Genomic DNA, 27,978 nt, shown 5'->3' with positions numbered 1-27,978 from the left:
TGGAAGCCACATGTCTGTAGCAGCTGCATAAAAGTCAGCCCAGCAGACCTAGGGTAATATTTTTTTGCCAAGAACCCAGGAGGCATGGACCTCTCTCTCTTGTGGGCACTTCTGCCACTGATCACCACGGCCTGGGGCCAGTATGGTGACTACTATGGATACCCATACCAGCAATACCAAGACTACAGCGATGATGGGTGGGTGAATCTGAACCGTCAGGGCTTCAGCTACCAATGTCCTCACGGGCAGGTGGTGGTGGCCGTGAGGAGCATCTTCAGCAAGAAGGAAGGCTCTGACAGACAGTGGAACTACGCCTGTATGCCCACACCCCAGAGCCTCGGGGAGCCCACGGAGTGCTGGTGGGAGGAGATCAACCGGGCTGGCATGGAATGGTAAGGAGCTGCCACCACACTGGGGTCGGGGACATCTCAGTATCCTTAGGGGTGTTAGACTCTCAGGGAACAATGGGACCTAAAGCTGGGACAGACCCAACCCCCTATTGGCTTGGCATTGCATGTTCTGGGTGGGGCAGAGCTGATGCAGAGGAAACAACATCACAGGACAAATGCTGAGGCTGGGGGGTGTCTGCAGCAGATGGGCTGCTTTGGGGTTCTATTCCTTCTAGATGCAGCTCTAATCTCAGTGGGACCTGGAGGATGATGTGGATCTGTGAAATGTTTATCAGACTGCAAAGCGATAAGTATAGAAATTAAGACTATTTAAGAAACTATAGTAATTTAATATTGCTGTGACAACCGAATGTCATTTTATTTTGTAGCAATTTCTCCTGTTTTACACAGAAGTTGGCACACAACAGTTTGGGGAAAGCCAACAGTCAGGCCCTCAGCACAGAAGTATGAGAAATATTGATTTAGAAGCAATTCCGGGGAAAAAGAGGACAAAGCAATAGAAAAAGAAAGAAGTAGAATTGAACGATTCTCTGCTGACTTGATAAAATGTGCCCTCTCCATTTTGAGACTTCAGATTCTTCTCTGTGCTGGAATTTGAAGTAGCTTCCATCCCTGGAAACATTTCCTAAAAGTATTTAGATAGAAACCTGCCTCTGCCCGACTGTACTCTGCACTAGTTGGTGGCACGAACTTGGTTGAGCTTGCACTTATGTTTGGAGTGTGATTTCTAAGAGGTCTCAGCCTCAGAGCTGGTGCAGGAGTCCATCTCTGTAGCCTTTCACAGCTTGCCTGGTTTATTCACAGCAACCTGGGTGGAACCTGGACTGCAGAGGTTCGGAGGAGAGAGTAAAGTGAAGCCTGGAAGAGATATGAAGCCCTGCCGCAGGTTGCTGTCTGTGCTATCTGTGCAGCCAGACACATGGGCCTTTAAAGAATTCCAGGAAGCATTTGGTAGACTGGATGTTGGGAGTGATGAGGCTTAGGCTGAGGTAACAGTCAGAAATGTAAACAATGGCAGGAAGACCAAACAGAAAAGATCCTGATGGGTGGAAGAGCCAGAGCAGAGAGGTGGGGCCTCTAGACAACGATGCAGCTGTCTTGTTTACCTTGAGCAGCCACTATGCTAAACCATTTATTTGGATTCGTTCATGTAAAGCCGCGAACAAATTCACATTATTTTTATAAAGAGAGGACTAGGGATTGAGATTAAATATTTCCTCCATTGGAAAATGGAGATATGGTGCAAGAAGCAGGCTTGGCTCCAACGACTGGGTGTTAAGCAAACCGGATAAGCTTCTGAAAGCCTGCAGCCTTGCCCAATGTGAGCCCCAGCTCAACCACTGAGTCTATCCAGGCAACAGCCCCACATGGGCTAGATGTCTTCATCCTGGGAGAAGCTGGACTTTGCAAGAGCATGGTAGAAGCCTAGCGGTGAGGGGAATAGGGACAATATGATTTCATGACAGGGGGAAGGACTAAGCTATCAGGGTCACATAGGCAACGAGGGGTGAGAGATCTGAGACTATGGGTTCTTGGACAACCTTAAATTAGTCATCCTCATCTATCCCTGCTGCCTCAGAAAGCACACTCCCTGATCCCAAACTTCTTCAGACAGACAACCGGCTCAAAGACACACTTGAGAAAGTGCCCAAATGCCCCACAGGCAGGTCCAATGCCTGGAATGCAGGGTGGAAATGACCTAGTTAGAGTTCTCCCTCAAATCCCCACTTCTTCTTCATATGAGGGACCTCCATTTGGACAGAGGCCCTTCCAATATGTCTCAGCAGCGTCACATTCAGCAATGATCCCTCCGGCTCTGACGGAAGAGCCCTCACCTCTCAGTCAGGAGGCCTACATTTGGATCTGGTGGTAATGACTTACAGAGTGACCTTAGCCCAGTCGCTTCACTCCGTAGGCTTCCATTCTCCAAAAGGAGAAATCAGAATGTGTCATCTCTGCAGGCGCCACACAATTACAGTTCATCCTGAAGTTGTTCTTGGTTTTCTCATGCATGCTATTGTTCCTTGTTCCCCCCTGATAAAAAGAAGTGAAATAATGTTTAGTTTTATACTTGCCAATCAGTGGCTGATTCATCATGTACTCCCAAACTATCTGAAGGAAAGCAACGCAGGAAAGGGGAAATGTCATGCTGTTGTTTGACCCAGGGGGAGTCAAGTGAAAGACTGATGGGTGAGAGTCGCTTCCGCTTTCTCTGCCTCTGCAACTTTGATGGGCAGCTTCGAGAAATTTCTGTCTTCATTTCTCTGCTCTTCTGCCTCTCCTCCACTCCCAATGCATTCATAATCAGAGGATTGGATAATCACAGCATGCTAAACTGTTTCTTTGCAATAGGATTCGGATGCCTGGGGACTGATACCAATTACCAGGAATGTGTTCTTTAGATGATTATGACTGAGTTCAGACACTCATCTCAGGGAAAAATCTGGAAGGAAAGAAATTGCTCATAGGCTGGAAAGAAATTACATCTTCCCACTGGCTGCAGGCTCTTAATCTGTTCTGCAGGAGGAGTTGGTGATGCTGTTGTGCAATTTGTGTGCCTTGTATAACAGGGTTTGTTTGAAGAGTAATGGGAAGGGAAGGGCAGAAAATCCTGAACAGATATTGACAGCAGAGTTAAGATTTGCCAACAGAACCTGCTCATAGGGAACTCACTTCAGGAGGAGCTGCCATTTTGGCTGAGTGTGTATGATGTTGCAGTTTGTCACAGCCTGTATGCTGAGACCCATATTTCAGCTACTTTATCTGCAGTGTAGATACTGGCCTCTGTGACTAACTGCTGCCAGAAGACTTTGCCTGGTTCCCCATGGCCTCTTGCCATCTCAGGATATGCCCATGTTGTTCCTGGGAGATGTTCTTTAACTTGCATTGGAAAAAAGCCAGCATACAGTGGTCCTCTGTGGAGCAAGAGGAAACAGGACTATTCTATTGGGGCTAAGTTATGTGTCATGTGATAGAAGTAGCACTGACCTTACAACCAGGAAGGCGTGACTCTAGCTCCTGGTTATGTCATCTCTTAGCTCTGTGGCCTGGAGCATTCAGTTCTTTATTTGGGAAGAAAAAATGGATAACGCTCTTTTTATATGCTGCTTAAGGGTGCTATTGTGAGGATTACAGTGGAGAGCAGAAGAGATTAAAAGAATCTCAATCTAGAGCAAGCATCACGGTATGGTGTCAGGGGACACTGGTCTCATCTACAACATCCTTATATCATATATTAGGAATTAAAGCCAAGAAAAACAGGGAATTTGGCAAATCAATGAAGTCATTACCAAAGTACAGGTTCTATATTGCTAACTCTCATTCATTCATTTACTAATTCATTCCTATATGCTTAATGTAACCAACTTTGCCAGATTCTAGGAGTATTAAGATGATCTCAGAGAGTTTCTACCCTGGAGTGACTGTTATTCTGTTCTCATTTAGTGTTCACAACAGGGAGAGAAGGAGACAGGCATTAATTACTGTCTCCATATACAGAGGAGGAGATGGGGGCTCCCATTCATGTCAGTGAATGTTAAAGGTAGAACTCAAATCAATCTGGTGCCACTGAGCCGCAGGTGGAAACACAATGCTATTTTTGGCCTTGAATGAAGTTGTAGTGAGTGCTGAGCTAAGGGAGACATCAAAACCTTGGAAGAACAACTTCTAAGGGCAAAAAGACAGAACAGGTTATGGCAGATCAGGGATTCTTGCCATCTATCCAATTAGGTCATTCTGCTAAGTACCAGGAATCAATTGTCTGGGGGAATTTGAGCTTTGGGGAAAAAAAAATGCTGGCTATACTTGCAAGAATAGCCAAAGTTCACTCCCTGGGGTAAAGGAGTTGCCAGACAGAATGTTCCCAATCAATAATGTATTTCCACTGTGTTGGAATACTTTCCTCTATATGGGGAGGTTTTGGAGAAGGGCAGGAATGGGGTTATTTGAGGTATCTTGAAGTAACGGAAGTCTGGTATCAGACTCTCAAAATGCAATCCCACTTACACCTTTGTGAAACTCCTGCTAACTGAGGAGTTATCAGACCTACAAAAGCAATTCTCTAGAACCATAAGAATTAAATGCAATAATATGAATATTTCAAAGCATTTGTGGGAAAAAGGGATCCAAAATAATTTGTTTGGGTGCAAAGAATTTTAAACCCATGCTTACTTTTTTATAGTACATATTTAGCACATATATGTACAATAACTGTTGCAGGACCTTTATATATGTACACCACTGACTGTATGTCCTTAGAGAAATCACTTAACAACTCAATACCTGAATTTAGTTGCATGCAAAATGATGATGATGGCAGGAAGGTGAATGTACAAGTCTACCTCATACGATTGCTTTGATGATTCAATAGTTAATGCATACCTGCTGCCAAGCACAATGTTTGGCGCATGCTAAGTCCCTGACAAAGATCATTCATGACTTCTATTACAACTGTTTTGTGCAAACTAAGATCCGTGCATATGAGAACTATAGTGATGGTAGAAAATAAACCTGGGGTTGAAATCCAAGCTGCTGTGTTACAGCTTCTGAGACATGCCATTTTACTGTGAAGACACATAACTCCGTCACAACTTCTAAATCTTAAACTTATATTATGCACATTTTAAAACACACTGAGGTAACATCAGATGTCCTGGTTAACAAACACTGTAATAACTGGCTTTGATGAATAGCTGTGCTCGAGCCTGCATGGCAGTAACTTTCTCTCGGCACATAAATATATCTTACAAGATCATCTATATTTATTCAGAGGCCATTAAGTGAGTTGTTGCCATTTGCATGTTTCCAAAATGAATCAGCAATGTGTGTTTGGGGAAGATGTTCTCCCTCTACCCTGTGCTCGGTCTTTTATGCAGGTCGCTGTCCAACAGGTGACTTGTGCCTCATTGTCTTACAATCTGATAGACAAGCTAGCAGACTTAAACCCTGAATGTGTATGGGAAGAAGATGTTGTTGTGAGTCATGATAAGCCACCGCTGTGACACCAGCATCCCTTATTAGAGTGCTAATTCAGGCTCTCACTGGTCCTCGTCTGATCCAACTCCCTCCTAATGCATTTTTGTAGGCAGTGTTTGGCACCTGCCACCACATGGGCAACCCAAATGGAGTTCCTGATTCCTGGATTTGACCTGGCCTAGCCTGGATCATGCAACCATTTGGAGAGGAGAGATGGGAAGATTTCTCTCTGTCTCTTTCTCTCTCACTTTCTATCTCTCCTTATAATTCTGCCTTTAAAGCAAATAAATATTTCTTTTGAAAAATACCTGGATGTGGAGAAGACAGCAGAAATCCTACATAGCTGCAGTCTGTATTCCACTCCACCCAATTTAAAGAGATGGTATATGTGGCCATCGGAGTGGCAGGAGGCTGAGTCATATGTGTTGTGGTGAGTGCCTTCAAAAGTTCACCCCATGCTACCATGAGGCTACTAGGGCACATGTTAGTGTGAAATTTGTGAAAACGTCGGTATGAGTCAGAACCATCAAAGAAAGAACCTTTCTTTGGGAAAAAGAGCCCCCAGATTGTCTTTTATTTTCTGATGTCTTTTTTTCTCATTCTCATTGTCCCACTGGGAAATTCAGGCCTAACATGGACTCCAGTGTTTATATAAAGCAGTTTTTAGAAACTAGAATGTAACTTCCCTTTCCGTTAAATTCAAGCTATGTATGGTCATAGTAAAATAACAAATGACTTCTTTTGCCTTGTAAGTACATACTTTTTGCCAGGCTCTATGCTAAGTATGTGATGTGTAGCATCTCTTGATTCTTCAGGTAATGGAGTCAGGGTAGAATGATCATTCCCATTTGTTTAAAGTGGGTATTTGCAGAAAGTGTGAGTTTTAAAGGAATCCTTTTGTCTAGACTTAAAAAGAGAAATCTAGTACTTTTAAAAAAAAAAACCCTGGATAAGGCAAACTTGCCCCACGAGGCCATATCTTTGCTCCTCGCCACCTCTCTGTCCTAGCCTCCCCCACCTTATCCTATTTCTGTGCCTCTCTGTCTTTGTTTGTCTACCACTTGTCTCCAGTATCAGTGTTATCATAAGGCTGCTTACCATGTGCCCCCTTCGACAGCAATGTACATATCTGCTTATCAGTACCAGTCCTCTAGAACGTGATTCTAGACCACAGATGATAGCTCCAAGCATAAAGGGAATTCTAGAGAATAATTATAGAAATAAAATGGACACTGTAAAATCCTGCCAGCCATGTTATAAACATCTAATAACATCTCAACATACTACATTGAGGAAGACAAAATTAATGGGAATCATAGTCTTGCTCTGCAAAATTGAAATACTTTAGGTAAAATGTAAGACCTTGTCAAGCTTGGGACAGAGGAGAAGAAATTTGGGAGAGATAAGAGGCTAGGCCACCTAGTCTCTGCAACACTGGTGAGGATAAGGAACTGATTCCATAGTCCATCTCTGTGGTAGGGTTGTAGACTGGCCTTTGAAATACATCAGTGTATTTGCAGAAGTGGAAGAAAAAGCCCAGTACAACCAGCCCATCTATTTTTGTGTGTGTGATTTTTGAGAGCTTTTTGACCAAGATAATGCTGCTCCCCTTCCTACTGTTCTATACTTGAATCATCCTCACCCCTAAATTGCTAGAAGTTTGAACCAAGACCAACAGGAATTAGAAGGAGAGATTAAAACTCTACAGAGGAGTTCACAGACAAAAGCAATTCTGATCTCAGTCATTCTGCCTGTCCAGTGGCTCTGAACTTGATGAATACGGACGGTGGAGAGAAGGCCTGGCCAGAGCTGATGGACAATCTTAAAGTGATTTTCTTGTTTCCTGAGAGCTCATGAACATGAACTTTGGCCTCAATCACATCTGAGGTTTGAACCATGGCTCTTTTGATTGCCTTCTGAGCCAAATATTTTGCAAGCCTTATCAGTTGAATTCTTGCAGTCTTTTTGGTGAGGCTGCCCAAAGCCCCCTGAAGGTCAGACTAGAGGCCAGATCAGCTGATGACTCACCCAGGGCTCCTTCCCTCCACATCCAGCTGCTCCTGTGCTATACCATGTAGATCCGGAAGGCCTTCTGCTTTGCTTTTTCATACGACCTGTCTCTCAGGATACCTGTAGAAGGTATTGTTTTCAGAGGAGGAGCAATTGACTGGGATTTTTCTTCTAGAAAGTGTCTAGTGTCAGGCAGAGCAGTGCTATCCCCACACCACCCCCAGTTTATAGCACTAGAATTGAGCCTCAGCCTTCAAACATGTCTTTGGGGATGGGTAGAAGGGAGACACTTTCAGAAGCTGGATGGCTCTGTACATTTACTCCAAGGGAATGTTCCTTGGAGTCCATACGTCACTTTTACCAGGAAAGCTACCATCTCAGGTTTATACTGTCTTCTGCAAACTATGCAACAACAGCAAGTTGGTGCTGCAAAGTGAGTCCAAAATCACTATTTCTTTTTAAACTTAGTTTAAGTAAACTCAACAACTCGTCTAGTCTACCCCATTCAGAGGCTCCCATCACATCTCCTCTCTCCTCCTTGATTCCTGTGTGGTAAACCCTACAGTTGCGGGCCAATAGTTAGGTGAGACCTGCTAAATAATGAATTTTTATAAAGGTGGTTAAAAGAAGAGGATGCATAGAGGAGATGAAGGCCCAAAGCTATATTCACCTCGCACTCTCTTATCTGAGCAGTCTGGCTCCTAAGGGAGAGTGGGAAGATGAATCATGCCCTCCCAATTTCATGGAAACTATGGATAAAGTTTCGGGATCTTTCATGGATTTTCAGTGATGGGCACTTCAGAGTCAGTTCTGCTGACATTATCCCAGTTAGTCACTAGTTGATTTACTTTTCCTTTTAAACATTTTTGAGACAACAGTGTCAGGCTCTGATGGGAATGTAACATGAAGATTAAATGATATCTTTCCTGAAGGACTTTATCAGGAGGCAAGGAACAACAATACACATCTCTGCTGCAAAGTGCACAGTGCACAAGTAAAACAATCAACTCCAGGGGAATTGAAGTAACAGCTCAGGAGGCAGACAGCCTGGGAGCCAAGGAGCTGTTTTCACACTGTACTGATGATGATTGTGTAGATAAAGTGAGAGCATAATGCATCAATAAATCATTTATTCTTGCTTTGAACAATACTATTCTCAACAATGCTCATTTTTTTTATTTGCTCATTGCAACAGTTTTAATTAGTATGCCCTTTTACTTAGTAATTTTAATTCGAATGCCCATAACTAATAATTTAGCTTGCTTATTTATTTAGCCCACTTTTTAGGTGAGGAAGCATAGACCATGAAGGGCTATGAATCCTGTCAGAATAACACACCTATGAGCAGTAGTGCACCAGTCGAGCAACTCAGCCCACACTCCTAAGTGTGAAAATACATCTCTATAAAGAGCAATTCTGCAAATCATTTTTTTTCATACCACCAAACTTCCCAGTATTCTCTTTGCACCAAAATGTTATGGAAACCAAACTGACCCTCAAGGCAAACAGTGGTGTTAAATTATCCAATATTTACCGTATGTGCTTTGGCTGTAACAATCCTGTAGGTCCCAGTAATTCTCTGAGTGCCTTGGTATCTGAGGTGGCACCTGAGAAAACAGCACTCATACTCACTATTCAGGAGTGTAGGGTCAGCTGGCTGGTGGCCAACAGTAGATGGGGAATTCATGGAACTTGGCTTGTGTCAGAATTGTTACTCCATCAAACAACTTATTTCCCTGAATTTATTTTTTACTTAATGGATCTTAACACCAATGTAATTCTGCCCTCTCTAGGGATGTGGGTACACACACAGATCAAAACAAAAGAGGACATTAAAAAGTTCATGGGAAATAGAATTGAAGTTAAGATTATTTTGTTACCAAAAGATTTGAAATGTGCATGTAACTTTTTCATAATATACACTTTTGTCAACTTTTTGGAGACTCTCTGCATGTATGGACTTCAAAAACTTTTGCACCAAAGTAAGTCTAAGTTTTTTCAGTCAATTCTAAAACAACTTTCTGAAGTCTTCCACAGATCAATTGGAAATCCCATTCATTTTAGCTCTGGAAGGCTCTATTTTAGATAAAAGCCCTATATTACCGATGGTAAGAGAAGCTCTGGGGATAGAAAATTCAAACTGATTTGCATGGTTGACCAATTCCAAGTCCATCTCTCAGCACATTAGTAAAGTGATACAGGTAGCAGCACAGTATAAGTTGCTGGATGGATAAGGGAATAAACAAATGCATATTTGAACATGCAAGTGGATAAACGAATGAAAAGGACGGACGGTTTCCAACAAGAGCTGAGCAAGAGACTTAATATCTAGTTTTATCAGATCAACAAGTTTATTTCTCATCATAAAAAATGCAAAATCAAATCCCATTGCTGACAATGTTATGGCTTTTTTGCCAACATGCTCTCAGTAGGCTGCACTGTTATTCTTACCTAATGTCATTATTCTTCCCTTATCTGTTACATTTTCTGGAAACTTATCTCTACTTGGAAAACAAGGTTATACTCCAGCAGTTATCAGGCTGTGCCCCATAGACAGCCGCCTGCTCTCCTAACTTAGAACGGCGATTGACTCAATGGCCACAGCAGGAAGGGCTTGCACTATGCTTAAATACATTCTCCAAAGTTCATATGTTGGAAACTTAATCTCCAAGACCACATAGAAACAGTTTCTGGAGGCAGAGCCTCACACTGGTGATAAGAATGGGAAGGGCTTCGTGAGAATGAGGGAGGGCTTCATGATATCATGCTCAACTTTATAAGAAGAGGAAGAGCCTTGAGCTGGCACACTTGGCCGTCTAATCATGTGCTGCATTTAGCCAAGTTACAATCGGCAAGAAAGCCCTTACCAGATGCTAAGCCAGTACCAGGGCTGTGCTCTTGGAATTCCCAACTCCTGAACCTTTTGTTCTTTATACACTACCCAGTCTGTGGTATTCAGCTTCAGCAACCAGAAATGGACTGAGCTTATGAGGAAACTTGCCGCACAAAGTGGGAATCTACTGTGAACAGGGAGAGAACTGCATCCTTGCCCATCTACAAGGGAGCATTCACAAGGCACTGAGGGCACCCTGGGGCTTGGGACAGAAATGGGAGAAATGTATTGGAAGTGGAACAAAGAATGAAATGATAGCACTGCTCTGAGCCAATGTTTAGTTAGTAAGATGCTGTGAAGAGAAACGGAGCTTATTGCTGAGCCAGCAGCACAGCTGAATGGAAGTGAAAATACTTTCTTGGTTGTGGACTGGAGCAGAGGGGTACTGTATTTGAAGAATTCGGACTAAGCAACTGGGATGAGAAAGGCCCCTTTGGGGGAGGTTTGGGTGCAGTTAATCTGTTGTAACTCTAAGTAGAGCCTCCAAATGCCAGGACGCTCAGTAAGTGCTGGGGACAGACTTCTGAGCCAATTGCCCCCTCACCCTGACTGCATGGAGCTTGTGGTCCAGTGGGTGGCAGAAAGATCCCTGGATCAGCCGTGAGCACCAGAGTGAGCCTGACAACCAGTGCTCCCTTTGGGGTTCACATGCTGTGTGTGGGTGGATGGGATCATCACACATTTCCGTGACTCCATTCTTAAGCAGAAGAAATGTATATTTGAACTTCACCAGTTTGTTGTGCTTTGCCTTAAAGCTGTGTAAAAACAAATCACATTATCTTTTGTTTTGAATGATCTGACGAGTGCAATCCTGTGTTGCAAAATTCTCAGGATAAAAGTCGACATTCTATCCACCTAACTAAACCTTCACAGCAGCGTATCAGGGACACTGTTCCCAAATTTCCTTCAGTTGAAAGGTTCTTGTCAATTGAATTTTAATATGATTAAATGCCATTTCTATAATTATAATTATGTCTTTATTATTTATATGAAAATGGGATAATTTGTCAGGAATCTAGGTCAGTGAAGAAACATGTGACCATGACAGATGGGGTCTTGGGATGACGTCCACTTATGTACCATTGTCCTTTGGTCCATGAAGGTTATTCTCTTCTCTGTAGGTACCAGACATGTTCAAACAATGGCCTAGTGGCAGGATTCCAGAGCCGCTATTTCGAGTCAGTGCTGGATCGCGAGTGGCAATTCTACTGTTGTCGCTACAGCAAGAGGTGCCCATATTCCTGCTGGTGAGTGGAGGGTCAAATCTGACGCTCATGACTCCTGAAACTGAGAAAGGAGGCTATGGGAGGCTCTGACTTCAGATAAGCTTGTTGTGTCGAACACATTGGATTCCAATATAAAACAACTAATAAGCACAGTTCTCTCTCTCTCTCTCTCTCTCTCTCTCTCTCCCCTCTCTCCATACACACACACACACACACACACACACACACACATACACACACAGATATATGAACTGTACAAGGGATATTAGCATAAAAGGAAGTCAAGGTACTATAGAGTATGAGTCTCTATTCTGGAATTATAATAGGACTCCCAATGACACATATAAATATACCTTTACATTATGACACTGTTTCATAACCTTTCCTATGTCATGATGTTGTTAATACCAGAAAGTTAAACTTGTAACTGTGCACTGAATTGCTAGGCTTTTGTGATAACATGGAGACAAATAGTGGGAAGGGCAATGAGGAGGAAAGAAGGGTAGGGGATAAACTCCAATGCCTATAAAACACACACACTGGAAATACAGCAGCTGGTATATAGAAGAGAATGGATGAAGGGATGAATGAGTTACAAGAATGTTTACATTGGGAGGGGCCTTATAACTGATCCAATCCAATGTTCCTAACCCTTTGTTTTGTCAGAAAAGGAACCAGACCCATAGAGTAGAGCCATGACTGGCAGAAAGTCACCCAGTTGCATCACAGGAGTGTCAAATCCTGAGCTGACACCCTCTGACTCTGAGCCAGGGCTTTGTTCCCATCTATGGTAGCACATCACATCAAAGGCTGCAGCACCTACTTGGAAGCCTATTTCCTCCTAGCGCCTCCTTGAAAAATAACTCTGTCATCGATCAGAATCTAATACAGAGTTATAGGCAGAAAAAAATTAAAACTGCCATTTTCTGGATTACTTTACAGTTACAGCCTGTGATAATTTGTTCCCTCCCCTAATCCCTGGGCGAATTCCAAAAGTCCCTGACCTGGATCTCCAACTGACTGGAGAAGTATGTATACATTTGTGTCCCTGTCAACGTACACTTGGTGCTGATAACAGAACATGTTTTGAGTTCTTTCATCTGCAATCCAACCAAGCATGTCTGTCTCAGCAGAAGGATCCTGAAGTGTCACATTTCAGGTTTACTTCCTCAACTGATTCATCTCCCAGCAATCTGTTCCGTGGAAGGACTGGGTTATGCCTTTCTTCAGCCAAACGTCAAGGACGTGCAGAGGCCCAAGTGGGCACTGTGTCTCTAGAAACACCAGTTCCAAAGTTTAATGGGTCTCTTTGTTTTCGGGGAAATAAACAGTAAACTCAGAGCTCTACATTAACCAGCATCTTTAGGTGTGTGATTAAGCCAGGACATCCCCATCCACACTCTTCAAAACCACAAAGCAGTTCTTACTCCACCACAGCAGGAGAGCAGGCACCAATAGGGGTGATGACAGTATGGCAGCTCCTGAATCACACACCTGAAGATCCCACCTTGTGGAGCAGGTGTTGTGGAAGGAATGTTGATGTGTGCCACCTAAATTTGAATTCAAGTTTCTTTTTTAAAAAAGATTTATTTATTTATTTTTACAGAGAGAAGCAGAGACAAAGATCTTTCATCCATTGGTTTACTGCCCAAATTATCACAACAGCCAGATGTGAAGCCCTGAGCCTCTTTCAGGTCTCTTATGCAAATCCAGGGTCACAAGACTTTGGGCCATCCTCTGCTGCTTTCCCAGACCGTGGAAGAGATGTGGATGGGAAGCAGAGTAGCCTGGACATGAACTGAGGCCTATATGGAATACCAGCACTTGCAGGCAAAGGCTTAGCCAGTTGAACCATCACACCAGTCCCGAGTTTTAATTTGTGTACTAGAGCCTCTTCAGTCTGTCTGCGCTCCTTTTCCCCCCCTTTTACACTCTATTATTTTAATCATATAGTTTACTTATTTGAAAAGCAGAAGATAGGCTGGGGCAGGGGAGAGACAGACAGAAAGGGAGATCTTGCATCTGCTGATTTATTCTCCAAATGGCTGCAATAGCAAGGACTGGACCAGGCCAAAGCCAGCATTCCACTGCTCAATCCCAGTCTCCAACATGGATGGGAATGAGGCAGATGTGGGTCTTTGTTGTTAGGCGCTTGGGCTCATTACTGTGAGGATATAAAAAATGGTGAGTCAACATTGAGGCCAACTTTAATGAAGACAGGGCCCTCTACACTGTAACTGTGCTGTCTCTATTGAGTCATTTTACTTCTTTAGGAACCTCGAGTATCTCACTTAAAATGATGGTCTCTTCTTATGGGTCTCCAAAATATTTAAGAATTGATGAAAACAATTGATCTTGTCTTCAGGGGTAAATGCATTGAAATTTGTTTACACAACATTATGGAGAATTTCAAGAATTTTCCAACTCTCCACAGACCTTTCATGGACGTAAGAATCTCTGCATTGCAAACCAAAACTCCCAACACTTCAAGACCTTTAATCTTCACATGTTTCTTAATTCAAACAGTGCTTTTGCACGCAGCAGTCCAGAAACTGCAACTGCCTCCAAACTGCGATTGAAATATCTGAAGATAGGTTGGCCCGAAGAGAAGGGAAACAAAGCAGGAGTCAGCCATGTGACGTGAGAAGCGTGGCTTTCCCAAATCTCTTCTCTACTCTGACAGATAGGACAACAGCTCCTATCAGCAACTCAGTCTCCATGGTTTTAAGGGTTCAAATGCAGTTGAAGTGGAAATAAACTGTCAGAAAGAGCAAACACATACAATTAATTCATGTGCCACCATAGCAAGGCTTCCCCATGGTCAAGCTCCAAGGGTACACATCAGGATTAGAGGTGCCCTGGGTGGCTACATAGAATGCGTTCAGGTGCAGGAGAGGGCGTGGACATGGAGAAAGCAGCCATGAATTGGTTTCAGTGGTGAGGATGGAGAGAATGACCATACTTGGGCACCTGTGGCCCCAACCAGGGGTGGTCTGTCCCCCTGCCCTCCAAAAGTCCCTGTGACAGTATTTTCTCTGCCTATTAACTGCTTCTGAGTACTACCTTTCCCTGGAGTGTCTGTAGGATAGAGGGACTCATTGGTTAAAATATTTTCAGGGTCCACAGTAGTGTTATAAATATGGAGTTTTCTTGATCATTGTGGAGAGAATGTTCAAAAGATGACTCTACGTGGTATGCAAATAAAGTGAAGTGATCCAGAAAGTAGCATTTTCCTACTTCCTTAAAAAATTGGAGGGGGGTGGGAAGCTACAAGATGGCTCAATTGACTAACACTTCACTTGCAAGTGTCAGTTTGTGTCCTAGCTGCTCCACGTCCAACCCAGTTCCCCAGTTATGGAGTGGAAAAGCAGAAGAGGATGGGCCAAAGCCTAGGACCCTTCACCTGCAGGGATGACCCAGATGAAGCTCCTGGTTCCTGGCTTCAGATCAGGTCAACTCTAGCCATTGTGGTCATTTAGTGAGTGAACAAGCAGATGGAAGATATTTTTGCCTCTTTCCTCTCTGTACATCTGCCTTTTCAATAAAAGTAAATAAATCTTTAAAAAAAAATGTTTTTAATTTCCTTCCCACATCTGTCCTAGTATATAAGGTCTACAGAAATACAAATCATTGTACTGATGTGTACCAAGCCTATTTTTTTAGATTTCATTTTATTTATTTGAAAGGCAAAATGACAGAAAAAGAGAGAGAGGACAAAGGCAGCTTTCAGTTGTTGATTTGCTCTCCAAATGGCCACAATGACCAGAACCGGATAAGGCAGGACCGGAAGGAAGCAGAGTAGTCATGGTTTGAATTTGACATCTGATATGGCATGCTGGCATCACAGTAAGGGCTTAACTCACTGTGTCACACACTGATTTCTGTTCCAAGCCTTTAAATAATGTCAAGCACACACTAACATTGGTTGGATGAATGAGTGAATACTTAACTCTCCTGTTTTGCTGTGACATTTAAATGAGATGTTTATACTGCAAACTGCTGTTGTATATGATCACATGAAATTAGCTCACCTTCCAAGCTGGAGGAGAGACCTAACATCTGCTTTCGAAAGCAGACATGTTAGGTGTCAGATCATCCTGCAGGGAGCAGAACTTGCAACTGGAAATGTTTCTGCAGAGGAAGAACCATGTCTAGGTGGACAGTCAGCTGGGAGACACTGAAACATTCTTCCCCTAGCAGAGAAGGAATGAGCAATTGCATTCCTCTTCACATCAAGGTCCAAAGTAGCCTTCAAAATGAATGGGAGAGTCTGCCCTGTCTGGGGTCATGTGGTCATGGCCACTTCCCAAAGAGAACAACGGGTTCAAGGCTTTGGCTATCCACCATGCAAGAAGCTGGTTTTTAAAAAGCTCTCACAAGGCAGAGGTGGGGAGTGAATGGAAATAGGGATAAGATAAAGGGGAAGACATCTGAATCTTCCTTGAATCCACATAGTCCAAGGATTCCAATGTTTGTCTTTGAGCATTGCTGCCTGAAGTTTATCACTGAGGTTTTGAGGCAGGGAGATTGGAAAAGACAGGTTTTTGTTTCTCAAATCCCACTGTTGGGCTAAGCATACCTCAGTGTTCCTGGGGCCTCGTGGGGGCTGGTTCCAGGCTTCACAGGCCACAAGCTAGGTAACATAACGTGGCAGGTGGATTCAAAGGCAGGGTTATCACACTCCTCACATTGTTGGGTTTCTTCTCTGACACTTTAGAAATTGCTTTTAGGGTGACCAGTGTAGTGTCACAGCACATTAAGTCACCACTTGGGACACGGGTATCCCATATGAGTGCCAGTTCATGACCAGGCTGCTACCTTCCTATCCAGCTCCCTGCTAATACACGTGCAAAGGTAACGGAAAACGACCCAAGTATTTGGACCCTTCGTCCCATGTGAGAGACCAGATTAGGAATTCAGGTCACTGGTTTCATCCTGACTCAGCCCCAGCCATTGTAGCTATTTGGAAAGTAACCTAGCAGATGGAAAAATTTCTTTCTCTCTCCATGTCTCCCTCTCTCCTTTTGAAATACATAAAATACATCTTTAACAGAAACATAACTTACTTTTTAGATCTCACAAATTCAGATCACCAACCAAGATTCTGAGAAATTAATGAGTATGAGGATATAAACACATATACGAACACAAAGTGCCAAGATTACAAAATGACAGAAGTGAATGTTTTTCTTCAGTTTTTGGAGACACTTGTATTTCAGCTTGGTCTCTGTTGCCTTGGTCTGCAATCATTCCCACCCCATCCTTTCCTCTCTTCAGCTCACCACGCAGACTTATCACTTTTCCTGGGAGAACCAGAAAGTAGAGGGAAGAGAAGATTACTCAGACATGGCAGTCAGTTTGGAAGCAAGTCCTCCCAAGGTGTAGCTCATCTTGCCTGGCTGTATTTCTGAGAACATGATGTTAGAGCTGAATGTTTTCATAGTTGCCAAAGAAAATGGTACTTTTCCTAAGTAAATCTTAGAGAAACAGCAAAACAAGATTGCAGTATGCCTCCTGGTACCCTATGCATGAGTCACTATCCCATCAGTGTTTCTAGACATTTTAGTGACATCTTTAAATTACTTGAGTCATGACATTACAGTATATATTTTCCCAAACTGAAGGAGGTTTCCAGGGGCATAAATTAGGTCCTCTTCTTTCAGCAACCCAGCATATTGGCCCAACATAGACAATTAATAAGTTTGTTCAATAATTAACAGAATCTTGCACATTCTTAAGAATGAAAACAGTGGTGAACCCTTCCATTGACATGATGTCTTTTATAGTGGATGATAACTTCCTTCTTCCTTTTAACAGCTTTACCAAGAGAGATGAGAATAATTTTCCCAAACCTATCAAGAAAAGTGCTGATAACCTCCTGTTTGAAATGTGCTCTCATATCTTTTAACCAGCTTGAGTTACCTCCCAGGGAAATGGACCCATGGGGGTGGGGCCCACATTTTTCCTGCCTTGCTTTGAAAAAACTGTGTAGCCCAACACTGTTGTGCACTAGCTATGTGAGTGTCTAGCGTCTCTGGGCTGGTGAGTTTTGGGGGACTCAGAAATAACAGCACTCAGGACTGGAGAAGAACGCGTCATCCTACCCACTCCCAGATGAGAGTGGGTATTGTTTACTTGGTGGGAGCCGAGGTGCCGGTCTCCTTGCTTTCTGTGCAGTTGCTCCTGCAACACGACAGCCTCTTTGAACGCTGGAGAGAAAGCAAATTCCTGCTGCATGCGGTCATGCCGTTACTCAACTGGACTGGAGGAATCAGCCCATTGTATGCATAATTATTTATAGATGAGAATTCAGATTCTGAGTCCAATGGCCGCATGCCACAAACACATCACTGAAGCAGTCACAACCCTTCAGAGACAGTTTGTAATAGTTCCTTGCTCTCCAAACATCTCCAAGGCTGTGAGCCGTGTCCCAGAGGCTCTCCCATTTGGAAGGAAACCGTGTCTGAAACTATTGTTTCTGAACTAAGCAATTCCCTCCTTCTCCAAGCACTTCTCCTGGCCCAGGGTCTTTTTTGTACATTCAACAATGTACTTTGATTTAGGTGAATCAGGAATCTACCTAGATGCTGTTTGTTTTCTGCCAATCCTGATATTTAACGACCCTCAGACCCTGGGTTCTATTTAACTCCTGGATAGTTCTAGTCAACAAGAATCATCAAACTGATTAGTGGGAACATTCTCTTTAAGGCTAACTCCTCTCCTCATCACCCAGCTTTTAATGCAGCACCACTCCCTGTAATTATAACAAGGTGGCATGTTAAGGACAGGAATGACGGGACAGGCCACTCGGTTGTGGTGTGACCAGGTCTTGTTGCCACACTAGCCCAGAGCCCTGATGAGGAGTGTGGCTTTTATACTGGCTTCTCTGAGCAAGTTGGAAGCAGTTATTACCCAGATGGATATGTCTACATTTCAGTGACAGAGTGGTGGATGTCATATTTTAAAGGCATTTGCATGAACTTTAGATGCTTCTGCACTAAACTAACTGACTTGCACTGTGTTCTGTATAAAGTGTTCAAATCTGGCATAAACAGCCCCTCAGAACCGAAGCAACAGCAATCACTGCTTCCATCAGCTGGAGTGGCTGTCCTAATGACTGTGTCATGTGCATGCTGCCTGTGTATGAGCGGTGCTTTCCTCCCAGTGCTCAAACTTCAAAAGCAAAACTTTCAGGGAGATGACTGGTTATCTAAGTACTGCCTATCCCAATGCCAGACCTTACTAGCTACTTAGAATAAAGCTAGCGTGTCAAATACAGACCAAATCTATTGCGGTTGATTCATTCTGTCTAGTCTGCTCCCCTCTACTGGATTCCAGAAGCAACCATTTCTTCCTCCATTCATTAATTCAGCTAGTCAATCAGTAGGGGTTTGCAGAGACAAGATCAGTACAGTTCATACTCTTTGGGTGAGTTCCAAAAGAACAATAACTTGCATTTACTGCCACCTGCCACCTGCTGAGGTATTAGATCATTTTGCCCACAAATACATAGATTGCAATACTATCACACAGATGAGAGAACTGTGGGGCAAATGCTGTGTCTTTCTTGAAAGCTGCTTCATTCAAACAAATCTGTCTGCATCCTAATCTCATTCTTTTTGCATAGTACTGAGCCCTCCCTGATTCAAGGTTAGGAAGTAAGCCCTCTCCAGGTGCCATGTTAGACAGCAGTGCAGTAGCCACCACACAGCAAACACAGAGAAGAAAGTAGTTATTTTAGTTGGAGACAAGATCTTGGCTGTGGAGTTGTCCCTGCTATTGTACAGGCCCAGATGGTCATGATGTAATGTGGCTCGTGGGAAAGCACGCAAGCCAAAACAAGTGGGCTTCTGGCCACTCCTGGGTTTGGACAGTGAGCTGGAGACTCAGTTCCAGTAGAGACATTTGAAAAAACATCCAGGAAGTTTTCTCTCCTAACTTGAGCCACAGACATCTCTAGAGTGATGTCCCCTGTTTTATGATACCTGTCAGCATTATTTGAAATATTCACCCCCCAAGTGCCACAAGAAGAATGACATGACAATTTGACATTCTTTCTCACTCCCTCCAGGGCCCTGGAGTTTAGGCTGTCTGTACCAAGGCAGTATGTGGGTGTCTGTAGAACCTTTGTTGTTCTAGCCCTTTGGAACAGAAGACAGAGTGAACATTACTCTGTGGATGCCTTCTTTACACTTAACTATATTTCAGTTTTGTTTCTCCTGTCTTTGAAAAAATAATGTATACGGGTTCTGATATAAAGTAAATTTGGCAGCGTAGGGCAATCATAAAGTAGTCTAATCTGAAGTATTCTCGTTTCTTGTGGTTTACATGGAAAACATTATGCAATCGGAGTGATCATGAACAGACTGAAATTATTTTAGAGAGTTAATTATTTGCCTGACAGTAGAGAGTCTTGTTTTTAGCTGAACACAAAATAAGCCAGCCTCAACACACCACATGAACAAATGTGGAGTTTCTCCTCCATTTCCACTTCTGTACTAGATCACAAAAGATGGAGAAGGTGCCGGGTACTAAGCTCCCCTCCGTGGGAAGACTGTTTTGTTCACCATCATGAAACAAGATGATATGCAACACTATATTGTCATAATCATGCTAAACATGCAGTGCTGACATATTATAGAACATTAAAGCAAGATGTACATAATAGAATATTAATTGTATTAATGTATTGATATTAATAAAATATTAATTAATTAATTAGGTATTGAACCATCAGAAGTTTCTGGGAAATGTTATGGGAGCATAAGCTGAGCCTATAGCATAATATAAAAAATATTCTCACTTTATTCCCATTTTGACAAAAGCTTCTGAGGCGTAGCTTCCTCAGGTAGCCAGTTCTAGTTTGTTTATGTGTAGTCTGGGTTTTCTTCCATTCTTTGGGTAAGGAAGCTGTGGTGTGTGCTTTTCTGGAATTCCCACATGATGGGATAAGGCTGAAGGAATGATTCTTCCCGCATCTGGGAGAAGCAGCCAAGGCCACATTTGTTCATGTACAAACCAGTTGTACTGAATGTCCAGAAGGTAAGCCTCTAGGCTAACACCAAATAATCTTATTTTCCTCACTCCTCATGAAGGAGATAGACAGATCAAAGAGGTCCTAGGAGTACGATCTGACTACAGTTCCAACTGCTTGGCAATCAAAGATTTATGGGAAGTACATTTTAACTGAACCATTTCATGCTAAGAAATAGGTTCAAATATTCTCCTTTAACTACTAAAACCTAACCTCTGTTATGAGAAAGAAGCCATACATTTTTGAGAAGCTCACTCTAAACTACTGTATTGGTCAGCAAACCTAAGTCCAATTAGGACTGTTGTTAAAAAAAAAAAAAGGAAAGGAAAAGAAAGAAATTCAGGTTATGGAACTGTGCATCAATAGTAGAAATTTCTTCTATTTTAACCGGATTTCTTCATCTAATAGCTGATATATTACTTTCTTTCCATCTCGGTAACATCAGGTGACACAAGTTTATATTAGTCAAATTTTCAGTTCCTTTTGAAACACCTTAGTATCTGTCCCTCCTCCTAACCACAGAAAAAGCATTGTGCAGTAAGGAGTTTTACCCTGACAGTCTTTCATCGAAAAAACATGATGGCAGGGAGGTCGGCAGTGTGACATTATGGGTAAAGTCACCACCTGTGACAACGACCCCCATAAGGGTGTCAATTCATACCCCAGCTGCTCCACTTGACATTCTGCTCACAACCAGTGGCCTGGGAAAGGCGAAGGAAGGTGGCTCCATTGCTTGGACTTCTGCTGCCCTCATGGAGACTCCATTGCAGTTCCTGGCTCCCACCTGAAGCTTGGCCTCATTCCAACCTTTACAGACACTTGGGGAGTGAGCCAGGGGATGCAATATATCTCTCATGTGTGTCTGACTCTTCCCTCCTCTGTGTAACTCCGCCTTGTGAAACACATATTTGAGACAAAAACAATAAAATGACAGAATGCTTTTTATTAAGAGAGTTAAATGAAGGTCTTATAAATCCTTTCAAAAGCAAACTCTTTTCAATGAATTGAACATAGTACTCTTGCTTGTTCTGCTCTCTGTGTCATTTTCCCAAGCTAAAACCTTGGGTTTTTGGTTTGTGTTAATTGCTTTGTGAATTTGTGGCAAATCTCAGTGGGAAGTGTGTTTTGCCATAAAACTGCCTGAAGTGATCTAGTCATACAAAAGGTTGTTAGAGCCACACTGAGTTCTTCCCCTGACTGTCTTCAGGAAGGCAGAAGTCACAACGTAGCAGCCCTAGCCATTCTTGTCCTTTGTAGTCTCCTTTAATTCCTGGTCCAGTCCGAGTGCTCTCACTACATAGTTCTGAAAGTTCTCTCTCCCTCTCTTTCTCACTCTGTCTCTCAGAAGCCACTGCTGGAGGGTTTTTTTTTAATATGTGTGTGTGTGTGTGTGTGTGTGTGTGTGTGTGTCAGAGGCAGAGAGAAAGAGAAATCATCAAGGATTAAATGAGGGGGCAGTCATCTGGTGTAGTGCTTAAGATGCACCAAAAGGACCCTTAGTGAACCAACCTGGAATGAATCTGATCTTAGAAAATGGAGGAGGAAATGATTTGACACTTGCCACATGCCAATATATCCCCCACATAGTTGTATTACTCTTAAACGACAACTTAAATGGTTGCTTTTATTCTTTTATGACTCTGGAAACTGAGATCAAATGACTTTCCCAAAGCCTTTATTTACCCAGCAAATATTTGCTGTGTATCAGGAACTACTGTAACTGCTATAGAAACAACAAATGGTCAGGACACAATTCAACCTTTATGAAGCTTACGTTTTAGTTAAATATTTTTGAAGTGCTTTTTGATTATAACTCACATGAGAAAATATACATATTGAAATCACATACATACATACATTATATAAATACAAATAAAATGGTTCTTTACAAATTTCATGAAATGATGTTTTTTAGAAAACTGCATGAATTTCAAAACTGTTTTGTGAAAACTGAGTTCATATATTAACTTTTAAAACTATCTTCAAGTACCTGAAACAAAATTTTTGCATACATGGAAACTAATTGCAGGCAGGGAATTCTCTGCTATGTTCCGTTGTAAGTTTTAAAGCTGGTATGTCAACATCCAATTCGTGCTAGCTGAAATGAATGGAACAGGACTGCTATTAATATTATTCAATGTTTCCTCAAAGCCTGAAGAGTTATTTACACCTTTTTCAGTGCATGATTTTAATCATGGAAAGAGCAATAAAAAGCATCACCAGAGCTCCCTGACTTTCTACAATTTGAAACTGTTTGACAGAGGCCAGCTAAAGTCCTGTTTGATCCTCCCAAGGCAGTTGCACATCATAGCTTCCTTTTGGCTTATCTTCTCTTTGCTCCCAGACGTAACAGTGTGTATTTTTTTCTCTAACCTTTTGTTCTTCCTGTACAGGCTAACAACAGAATATCCAGGCCACTATGGTGAGGATATGGACATGATTTCCTACAATTATGATTACTACATACGGGGAGCGACAACCACTTTCTCTGCAGTGGAAAGGTGAGTAGGACAGCCCCTTCCCCAGGTACCAGGACTCAGAAGAGCTAGGGAGTAACTCCAGGCAGCAATCATATCAGCAGAATTTAGATTTGTGCTTTGCCTGATTTTATTCTCTTAACTGGCCAAGGATTAAGGGAGTGCTTGCCTAAACAACTGGACTTAGTAACATGGGAAATAAGCTGTTCTCATGAACTCACCCATGGACTCTGGCCTCCTCCCGTCCAAAGACATTTAAACTTGTCATCCTTTGATGGTCTAACATCTTCCCCTCATGCAGTTTTAAAGAGTGCCTTTTTAAATGAAACATCAAGAGGAGAGGAGGGGGAAATGATGAGAAGAGATGCCACTGTCAAACTGGACCCTCCCCATTTCTGTGTCTCTACTTTGCATTGGAGGATGAGAGACAAGAGGCAGCAGGGGAACTGGAAAGAAGAAGCACTCAGAACTCACTTTTCTGATTTGGGTCTGATTTGGCCCCTCTTCACCAGTGCCTTAGACTGTATACCATAGAAGCAGTAACTCACAGTCCTGGAGCCTGAGAAGCCCATGGCAGGGAGCAGTAATCAGGAGCTTGGTGAGGGCTTGCTCACCACTTCAAGGATGGTCCTTTCTCCATGCATCCCCACAAGGCAAAGGCCAAGGCAGATTCTTTCTTCCTCTCTCCTGGAAAAAACAATCCCACTCTGAAGCACAGATTTCTCATGATTTGGTCACTCTCAAATGACCCCAATTCTTAACCTCATGGTGGCGACCCCAATTCTTAGCTCATGGTGTTTCAACATACGAGCTAGCACAAGAATTCAGTCTACTAATCATGCTTAGAAATGAAAGGGGGGATACATCATACTTCAATAAAGCTTGAAAAAAATTAGCAAGAAAAAGGGACCAGCAATGTGGCTTACTGGGTTGAACTGCTACTGTTGGTGCTGGTACCCCATAGGATGCCTGTTCAAGTCACAACCGCTCCACTTCCAATCCTGCTCCCTGCTAATGGCCTAGGAAAAGCAATGGAAGATATCCAGAGTTCTTAGCCCCTGGCTCCTGGCTACAGTTTGATCCAGTCCCAACTATTTTGGTAATTTGGAGAATGAAGCAGCAGATGGAAGACCTCTCTCTTTATCTCTCCTTCTGTCTGTGCAACACTGTCTTTCAAATAAATAGGACAAATCTTTTTGAAAAATCAAGAATAATAAAATATGAAAACTCCAATAACCTCCATTTAAAGCACCTTTTTCATTTACTTTCTCTTACAATTGCCACTTCTACCCCATTTCAAATCTATCCAAACAAAATGAAACAAAAAAAAAATTCTTCAGAGATATCGTTACATGGAGTTAGTCCTTAGTTCCTCTATTAATATAGAGAAAGTTGTTGGAAAATTTAGCTTCTGAAGGGTGATCTGACCTACTTTCACTCAAGTGATGATCACTTTACACAGAAGTAAATTCCTGAAAAGCTACCAGGACATGTTTTGCAAGTCAAGTAAGACTTAACCATTTATAAAATGACCTAAGATGATCTATCTTTTCAGATGAAATCATATCTCATGTAACAAAAGTTAGCTTCTTCAATATGATCTACTATTTAAAAATAGTAAAGACCCAAAGTAGTTCTAGAAAAGTACAAAGAAAGTCACAGCTTCCCAAAGCAGAAGTTTTTGTGTTTCCTCACAGAAGAAGCTCTCAGGTCTCACATGTTGCTTCCTTTTATTTAAGATACATTTTAAACTAGCACTGTTATTTGTCTTCTAAAAGCAGTGAATTGTAATGGGAATATTTCGGGAGTTTCATGACCAAAAAGGGGAAGTGGAGATGGGAGGGTTGGGAATGGATAAGGAATAGAGTATGTGGAATGAGACTCACTTTCCCAATGTGAAGAAATAATTGGATGAGCAAATATATTTCAGAAAAAGGAAGACTCAAGAATTTTAAAAATGTGGGAGTCTGATCTCACGTATCAATGCTGTATTACACAAAATGCAAAGTAACAGTTTTACAAGGTGCTCAATGGCTCTAATGATGTCACAAGACACCTAATGATGTCCACAAGGTAATTGGTCCTACATTTCCCATTTAAGAAAAGTAAAAGAATGTCAGTTAAAATTATCGCAAAATAAACATATTTTGGCAAAATGCTTGAATCCTGTTGACTTGGAAATATTCACCTAAGTAGATTACCTAGAATCATGGAAACTGGAAACACTATGTCATGGTACTAGATTAAAAATGAATATTGCTTTCCCTTCCTAGAAGTAGGGTCAATATACCTATAGAGTTTTACTGCTGACACCAACAGTGGTTTACAGACCCTTCTGCAAACTGCAGTGGTTTCCTCTTGGAACAGAATTCCCCAGCCTGTGCGTGACTGAACTCTAGAGCTAGGTCAGCCTTTGCCCACTCACTAGAAACCACAGATACCATGCAGACACTGATATCTATCCCCTAAAGAGCAAATTTTCCCTGGCAGAGAACTGTTGATTTGGAGAGATATTAGAGATGGAGCTTAGTCAAATCACTTGGTCCCGCTAGTGATTCATTCTCAAATCTAAAAAGTCCAATTTTTTCTCCACATATTAACTGCCTCTTAGAAGAGTAGTGTGAATGTGACCATGCTACCTTGCTTGTCTATGTTCCCAGTTAAACAGTTAAACAAGACTTACATGCAATAATTAAATTCATTTGGTAAACAGACATACAGTCAATTTCCTAAACTACACCTAAAGCAAGCTTTGTTCTCTGTTGACAAGTGTTGGAACAGATACCTATAAAGAGTGGATCACCAGGTGCTCAGAGAGTTTTACTGGAGTACTCTGTTCCCTAATGTCAGCAAAAGGCACAGAGAGCAGTGGACAGAGTTACAGAGCCTGCTTCCGACTGTTAGAAAAGAGGACATCACCTTTCCTAAAACAGAGTGTGGTCAACTTTCCATTTGGGGCCTTCTCATTCATGGTGCTTAGATTCAACTGAATTTGACTGAGGCCTCCCAGACTGAAAATGGAAATTGTCAATGCTGAAGTTGAAGGCCTTTGGTGTGCTTTGAAAGGCTTTACATGAACAACTACAGAACAATCTTTATTTTGCCCTGAGTCCTCCTCACAGGACTCAACAGCTACTCTTCTGCTGATAGAAAAATAATGCGATATAAGTGAAAGACTATGATTTTAGTCACACAGGCCTGAAATTTGACATTGTCACCTGCTACTTGAATCCTTTTCTCTGAGCCTACTGCTTCACCTCATAAATGGATCATTGTGAGGATTAGCTGAGAAGACACAAAAAGCATTGAGTGCCTTGCCAGGCGCCTGTGGGTGCTCAGTCAAGAGTGATTCTAAGTGATCATTCTCGTTGTGAAATGGAAGCAGACCATCGAAGTGCTGTACATGTTAGGCTCTCAATTTTTTATTACATAAATGAATAAGTAGCATATCCTTAATTTTAGCAAAAAATATTCCTTGACATGGACGCATGCCATGCTTTGCAAAACTGAACAACTCCATGCACTCTCATCCTCTTCCCCTACCACTTCAGCACAGAGGTAACAACATTCTGTGATGCAGAGGTGGCATCCTCACATTAGGTGGCTCTGGGGTTGCTTCCCCTTGCTTCATGTCTCCATGATTGTTTTCTGATGGGAAACACATAGCAGCATAGCATGGAGACTTATACAGGCTTGTACCCGGCAAAAGGAGAAGTGTCTAAACACAGTTCTTTACAATGAAATACCCAAGCGCTTTTACTCCCAATGGTTGACCTGCAGGTGTTCGAGGTGCCTTGTGGAGACAGCAGTGGTGAGCATGAGCAGACCTATAAAGAGGAGCTCCCGTCCATGCCCAGCCAGAGACCTAACTGAACCCCTTCAAGGGGCAACCCAATTTGACAGGTTGTCGGGTCTCCGGAGATTTCACAAAGGCGTCTTCTAAGAGCCCATGCAGCCCATGTTCCCTTTGAGCTCTTGATTTTTCCAGCTAACCTATGCTTCGCTGGGCAGTGTTCTTCCTACTTTTGTGTAAGTTTTCTGACTCTCTCCCTCACCTCCTTCACAGGGATCGCCAGTGGAAGTTCATCATGTGCCGGATGACTGATTATGACTGCGAGTTTGAAAATGTGTAGGTGTGCCACATCTCAAATCTGGTTGAAGGGAAAGGGTCCAGAAGCCCTGAGGGTGCCCACATATGTTCGCATCAATTGGATCTCCGGTAGCTGTGTTTGCTGCTCTCTTCTTCCTGAGTTGGTGGCTCTGGAGCCAGCTCCCTGGGTCTTTCTGTCTAATATCACATGTATAATTAAATCTTCAATTAAATCATGCTTCTCACTTTCAATACAACTCCTAAGCTGCCATTCTGTAGGACTGAGGATGGCTTCCTTGCATGCCACAAATAAAGCATGGACATTCACTGCTTGCCTCCTGAAACACCTGCCACAGCCTGGCTTTTATAACAAAATGGCTGCACATTCAGACAATGGAGGGCAGGGGTAGGGAAGGGAGTGTGAAGATTCTCCACAGCCACATCTGTCTAGACACCCTGGCTTCTCCCGAAGAGCAATTTCTGCCCTCAAGGCATGCAAGCTTGGCTCATCTTTCCACAGGAGCCACAAATGCTCACAAGCCAATGTACAGAGCTCCGCACTCCAGCAGTGAGGGGACTGGGATTGGAATTGGGGTGCTGGAAGTTTGGGAACAGAGGTGAAACATTTGGGAGAGTATCGGAACTAGATGCTAAATGTTAACGTATTCACAAATGAAAAAGAATGCAGGGGCCAGGCACACCTGTTAGAGTAAGTCTCAAGTAAGATGCAATCAAACAAAAATGGAATTCAGACTTGGAGTGCTTGAGAGTGGCTCGTTTAAGTAGAAAAATGGACAAAGGAATTTGAGTTGCTGGCACCTAGAGACAAGCTCAAGATACCTCTGGAAGCTGGACTATGCTCAG

At 42.6% G+C, this 27,978-nt stretch overlaps 1 protein-coding gene across 1 annotated transcript; it reads left to right on the top strand.

Moving 5' to 3' along the window:
- On the top strand, nt 1-27,519 carry DPT (dermatopontin). Its single transcript, XM_004589160.4, has 4 exons — nt 1-392; nt 11,409-11,534; nt 22,941-23,048; nt 27,091-27,519. Exons 1-4 carry the CDS (start codon nt 85-87, stop codon nt 27,155-27,157), a joined length of 609 nt encoding a protein of 202 aa, XP_004589217.1. The 5' UTR covers nt 1-84; the 3' UTR covers nt 27,158-27,519.
- Nucleotides 27,520-27,978: the final 459 nt, after the last annotated feature.

This window comes from Ochotona princeps, chromosome 2 (genome assembly GCF_030435755.1).
Source record: "Ochotona princeps isolate mOchPri1 chromosome 2, mOchPri1.hap1, whole genome shotgun sequence".
In the NCBI taxonomy this organism is placed as follows: Eukaryota; Metazoa; Chordata; class Mammalia; order Lagomorpha; family Ochotonidae; genus Ochotona; species Ochotona princeps.
Note: the sequence above shows the minus strand (reverse complement) of the source record. Positions and strands in the feature narration are given on the sequence as shown.

Excerpts from the sequence above, each read along its gene's own strand:
- DPT (XM_004589160.4), top strand. The coding sequence starts at position 85 with ATGGACCTCTCTCTCTTGTGGGCACTTCTGCCACTGATCACCACGGCC. Across the intron at positions 393-11,408 it reads AACCGGGCTGGCATGGAATG|GTACCAGACATGTTCAAACA; the intron begins GTAAGGAGCTGC and ends TCTTCTCTGTAG. Across the intron at positions 23,049-27,090 it reads ACTTTCTCTGCAGTGGAAAG|GGATCGCCAGTGGAAGTTCA; the intron begins GTGAGTAGGACA and ends CCTCCTTCACAG.